Source organism: Panthera uncia (genome assembly GCF_023721935.1).
Source record: "Panthera uncia isolate 11264 chromosome B2 unlocalized genomic scaffold, Puncia_PCG_1.0 HiC_scaffold_24, whole genome shotgun sequence".
Lineage (NCBI taxonomy): Eukaryota > Metazoa > Chordata > Mammalia > Carnivora > Felidae > Panthera > Panthera uncia.
The window spans coordinates 69,037,334-69,043,333 of record NW_026057580.1 but is presented as its reverse complement, the minus strand read 5'-3'; the positions used below and the strand labels follow the sequence as shown (position 1 = coordinate 69,043,333).

The window sequence follows — 6,000 nt, the reverse complement described above, 5'->3', positions numbered from 1 at the left end:
AAAACTGAACTGCTCCTGTAGCCTCCGGAACTACATTTCCCCGCAGCTCCCGCGGCCTCGAGGTGGGCGGGATGGTTGGTTAATGAGCTCGAGGAAGCCGCGGCGCGGCCCACCAGGTTCCAAAACAAGGAAATGAAGGGGGGAGGCGGGACTGGGGCTGCCTGCGGGAGCCGCCGCCGCCGCGGAGGAGGAGGAGGAGGAGGAGGAGGAGGTGGAGTAGGTGGCTGCCGCGGCCGCCGAGGAGTCCCTTGCTGAAGGCGGACCGCGGGGCGGCGGGCGGCGCGCGCGCGCCCGAGAGGCGGCTGTTGGAGAAGTGGAGCGGCGGTCGCGGGGGGAGGAGGAGGAGGAGGGACTGAGCGGCGGCGGCCCCCGCGTCCCGGTGCCTCTATGGGGAAAGCAGACAATGGATTATGATTTCAAGGCGAAGCTGGCGGCGGAGCGGGAGCGGGTGGAGGATTTGTTTGAGTACGAAGGGTGCAAAGTGGGACGCGGCACCTACGGGCACGTCTACAAGGCGAGGCGGAAAGATGGGTAAGAGCAGGGGCGGGGGGAGTAGGCTCGCTCGGGTCCTCGCCCTGCCCGCGACCGCGCGGGATGGGTGGGTTGGAGCCGGGTCGGGCCGTTCCCGAAGGGCGAGGCGGAGGTGGTCGCGGGGCCGCGTCCCAGCGCGGACTGAGGGACGCGGGTTCTGACTGCCCTCCCCGCGCGGCCCCGTCGCGCCCCTCGAACTCCAGCGGCAGCAGCCTAGTCGGGGGGCGTCGGTCCGGTTCCGGAGGGCGCCTTCCGCGTGCATGGAGCTGGCGGCGGGACTCGAGTTGGGACCTCGGCTGGAGGTGGAGTTTGTGGGGTCTGGTCTCTTGGGGAGACGCCGAGGGCTGGGAGAGCTTTGCCGAGTTGCCGCTCCGGCCCTGGGCTGGTGACGGTCGTTGTGGAACTTCCAATCGGCTAAGCGCCTCCCGGGGGCGGCGGTTTGAAACCTAGCGGAGGAGCTGGTCGGGCGGCCGAGCGCTGGGCTGGGGTCTTAGCCAGACTCTAGGGTCTGACCCTCCGCGCATCTCTGCCCTTGGGGCCAGCCAGCCCATTGGCTTCTCAGCGTAGTCCCGCGTCCGTGTCTATACCCGGCGACTTCTGGATCCCTGCTCATTCGCCCCTGATTTCGCTTTTTCACATTCTGAATTCCGCACTTTAACTCGAATGTAGGACCTCCTCGGAGACTAACCGCGTTTTGCCCGCAGAACTTCAGAGTTCGCCTAGTTTTTTGGTAACTCGTATTCCCCCCCCCCCCCCCTTGGATATTCTTATGCTTTCCACTCCATCCCCTGGCTAAATGACTGCGTGCTGGGGTTTATCCAGCACCTAGATTATCCGGAACGGAATGCAGAGTGACAGAGATCTGGGCCTGAATCTCTGTTTACCTGGGATTTGAGGGAGAACCTTAGTAACCTCTTAGGAAGCCTTTATTGATTGTTCTCTTAGGAGATGGCGAGCTGGATTCTGTATTGAGAACGCCTATCCTTCGTCCTGTAGGGCAGACGGGCTCTAGGACAGGTGGAACCAGCTGCCGGCGAAGGGTAGGTTTAAACCAATCACCTGCTCACCGCCCTTCCTGGGAGGAATTCTCCTCCCCCAGAGTTAGGGAGCCCAGGAACATCTATCTACCTGTCCCGCCTAGATTTCAAAGATGGTCAAAAAGTATGAGAAAGAGAGTTTTTAGCATCCTAGCGGAACATTTCTGAATAAAGTGAATATCAGTCACAATGACATTAGTAAGATTTGAAATGCTGCCTAACGTTCTGCGCACTCTGTTGTAATTGATATAGTTGATTTATGAACTCGAGGACGAAAGTTGTTAAGGTGTGTGTGCTAATTTCATAGAGAGTGAAAACACAACTTTACAAATTGTTTTATCATAAAGTATGGTGAAAATCACAAGGTACTAAACACGTGTAAAGGATTGTTACTGCAAGTAGTTTTGGTATTATAACTGAAAGGGCTCCATAGTAGTCAGTTGTAAACTTCTCTCATAATTCTTTTAGTTAATTGCCAGGTGTCCTTGAATGAGTATCTTGGAATGTCAGGTACTTAAAATTAACTTGTATTTTGTGTTTGGAATATTTACTTGTTATACTGGTGTTTCTGTGGGAATATTATCAGATCTATTTGGGGAAAGCACATCTAGTTTTCCTATTTGGACATTGGCATTACAAAACAAATTATATGTGGTGTTTTTCATACTCCTCATGCTAACTTTATAATGTACTTGATTTGAAATTTTTTAAATGTATTTTCTTTTTTTTTGTTGTTAAAATAACTTCCTTTTAGTAGGCAACTTTTAAGAAAAATCTGCTTCTGAATTGTATTTTGATAGCATGGGATAAAACAAAAAACATAATTTAATTCCTGCTTCTAATTGTTCTTTTTGAATATTTTCCCCTCTAATAAAGTTTTTGATTCGACTGCACTTTCTTGAGTGAAATTTGTTTGATTAGAATTAATAAAGTTTCTTTAATAGAGTAAGATCAGTCTGTGTATCTTCAAAATATGCTTTTTAAAGAAATTTTTAGGATCTGAAAGCATTAGTTGATATCACTATATTCTAAGAAAAATCATTATAAAGGTAGGTTTCCTTGGACTAGGGGTCTAGTTGAGATTTGAGGCTTTATGTTAATAGCACATCTCTTGTGGGTTGGTAGCAATGATTTTAAAGAACAAAAAATTTTTAAAGTTTTTAGTGATGGTTCTAAATTGTGATGCAGATTTGCATAGTAAAGATTTTACACTCTGATCATGGTTAGTTATAGTTTAGCTCTTTCCGGAATTTATTTTGGTTAATTCAGAAAAAAATGTATAATGCTACTTTAGGGAGCAAGAAAGAAATCACGTGCGTACATTTAAGAGAAGTTATTCTGATGTATATAATGTAGTATATAACCAAAATCATTTGGGTCTTTTGAAGAAACACTGGAAGAAGTAATGTAACTTACAAAAGAAAAGCCTCTGTTTATAGTTTAGTACTACCTTTTAAAAAAATCTTAGAGTGATATTTCCATTAAAATAATGACTTTAACTTGGGCTGTGTTAATTATACTATGTAAATTTGTGACAGTGGAAATGAAAGATTACATTTGGGTTTTTCACCTTTAATAAAAATGTCATTTGTTCTTTTTGTTTTGAAGGAAGAGAATCTTTTGACCCAACCATCCTTTTTAAATAAATCAGGCTTAATGTTATTCCTGAGAAACAAGTTCAGAATATTTCTAGACTTTTTAGTATGAACAAGAATTTGTAATAGTTTTCCTTTTAAAATTTGTAAAAAAGGATATATAACAGTTTATGGTTACAAATCTCAAGACCATATTCCTCAAATTTGAAAAACTTTGCTTTGATTGATAAAGGAATATTTTAAAAGGTTCTTTTGTCAATAAGAGAGTCAAACAAACATGATTCCATAGGATAATATGTCTGAAAACTGTTACACCAAACAATACTACTATTCAATTTTGCAGACATTCATTTAGTCTTTTGAACCACTCCAATAAAAGATTACTCCTTTTTGAGATGTCTTTAAAAGATACTTCATAATTGAAAGTGAAATGGCTGACATCTTAACAGTTTCAGTTTTGCCTTAGGGTTTCAGATGAGTAGTTTGTGACTATACATCTTAGTGTATAAAGTTTTAGATGAGTAATTGGTGATTATACATCTTAATGTATGTCATAAAATCCTTCACAAATGTGTAGGTACATATGGATACATACAGGTAAATAATAGGTATGGACCTATCTGCCTGGCTTTGATGGATTTTTCATATTTGGTTTGTAGTTAGAATAGACGATTGTATTTGCATTTTTTTGTGTGTGGGGGGTGGAATGTACAAAGAGTTTTAGATCATTTAGTCTCACTTCTTTACAAATGAGAAAACCAGAGCTTTTAGAGGTTATCATGCCCATAGTCTCACAGCAAAGACAAGCCTCACAGAAGTTACAAGATAGTAGGAATCCAGCTCTCCTGACTGAGTTGTTGCATTTTCTAATGTGTCCTACTTCTTAATACCATACGGGGAAAACCCAAAAAGGCCATGTTAAACCTCCAGTTTTGACAAACTTATTGTATAAGCCTTTTCCATGCAAAGGATATATCTATACCAACAAATGTGGAAAAGGGAAAATATTGCATGGATATTAAAAAAAAAAAAAAAAGGAGTGCCAGCCTATAGATTCTACCATGTGTAGTTGCTTTTCTTCATCAGGTTTCTCTTCATCCTCATTTTCATTACTTTTGGCCTCCATCTTTCAAAAAAAAAAAACCCACCATTTTTGCATAGTAGCTGAATTGGTCTCTGCTGTTAGGCTAGTCTTTCCTTGTGATAGTCCAACATCCAAGTTGCTCAGGGTCATTTTTCTGCAAATAAAATCAATCATGAAACATCTTGGAAAACTACATTCTCTATCTTTCAAACCATCATATCCAATTTTAATTCCTTACTTTGGCATATAAAGCTATTTGCATTAGGATCCTAAAGTTTTTCTCGTCTTTATAGCCTTTATACTTGCCACCAACTCCCGGAGTTGGTGCAAGCCATGTTTCTGTAGCATTTTTTAGCACTTACTAAGTCTTTTTCATGTCTTTTTTTTTTTTTTTTTTACATTCAAAGTAAAGTGGTATTGCTCTGCCATTCCTCCCTCCCTTTTCTCCTCACTCCCATAAACTTGGCCAACTCCTGCTCATACTTCAATACCCTATTCAGATAGCTTTTCTTCTAGAAGCCTTCCTTTATTCACTTTATTAGTTGTGCTTGTGCCTCTCTTTGTTCTTAGGTGTATAATATCACTATAAGTAATATTAATCTGCCCCATAAACTATTAGCTACAAATGGGTCATCATTTATTTCCAGAGTCTTGTACAGAGTTTGGCATATAATGGACACTCAGAAATTTTATTAAAAAAAAAAAAGGTCCCACATTGGTAATACTGCCCTGATGTTTTCAGTAATTGTTTTGTTTTTTTAAAAAAAATTTAACATTTATTATTTGACAGAGACAGAGCATGAGTGGGGGAGGGGCAGAGAGAGAGGCAGTCACAGATTCTGAAGCAGGCTGTAGACTCCAAGCTGTCAGCCCAGAGCCTGACACAAGGCTTGAACTCATGAACTGTGAGATCATGACCTGATCCAAAGTCAAATGCTTAACCGACTGAGCCACCCAGGTGCCCCTTCAGTAATTGTTTTGAAAGCCTGCAATGCAGTGATGTTACATAAGTGGTTACCATAAATAATTTTATAGCACTAATTAGATCTAGTATAATTTTTTTTCTAAGAAATTATGTGCTGCTTTTTAAGACAGTTGATACATTTCTTTTAGTAGATTGATAAGGAACGTATGTAATTTTTTTGTTTTGAGTTAAGCATTTTTCCCTTTTAGGCCAGCTCTTGTAAAATTATTATAGAAATCTTGTGTTCTTTGCTTTCACTATCTATTTTATAGAGATGCTTAGAAATTGTGGGCATTGGGGCACCTGTATGGCTCAGTGGGTCAGGCATCCGACTTTGGCTCAGGTTATGATCTCACAGTTTGTGAGTTGGAGCCTCATGTTGGGCTCTGCGCTGGCAGCTCAGAGCTTGCTTGGAATTCTCTCTCTCTCTCTCTCTGTGCTCCTCCCTTGCTCTCGCACTGTCTCTCAAAAGTAAATAAACATTAAAAAAAATGTAGGCATTCGAACATATTTTACGAAATTTATTGATCTTACGGGTTTATGTTAATAAATTTAGTATCTTTAGCACTTAGTAAATCAAATAAACATTGGTTTATGTTTAATTGGTTCTTTATTTATGTATTACAAGAACTTTTTGAAGCCCAGGAAAAGAAACATTTTCAATCAAATTTGATTGTTTAGAGCAGTGGTCGACAAACTTTCTTTACAAAGAGGCAGATACTAAATATTTTAGGCCTTGGAGGCCATACAGTATATGTTATAATTACTTGAATCTGCTGTTGTAGTGTC

General features: G+C 41.5%; 1 protein-coding gene across 6 annotated transcripts in view; it reads left to right on the top strand.

Moving 5' to 3' along the window:
- Positions 1 to 216: 216 nt before the first annotated feature.
- Positions 217 to 6,000, top strand: part of CDK19 (cyclin dependent kinase 19) — a 190,643-nt gene continuing 184,859 nt past the window's right edge. For 2 of the 6 annotated variants that reach the window (XM_049654166.1, XM_049654165.1), the window contains exon 1: positions 217 to 531. In XM_049654166.1, the coding sequence (XP_049510123.1) occupies positions 404 to 531 (128 nt within the window). In that variant the 5' untranslated portion in view covers positions 217 to 403. The other 4 variants (XM_049654173.1, XM_049654168.1, XM_049654172.1 and 1 more) reach the window with 2 other exon arrangements.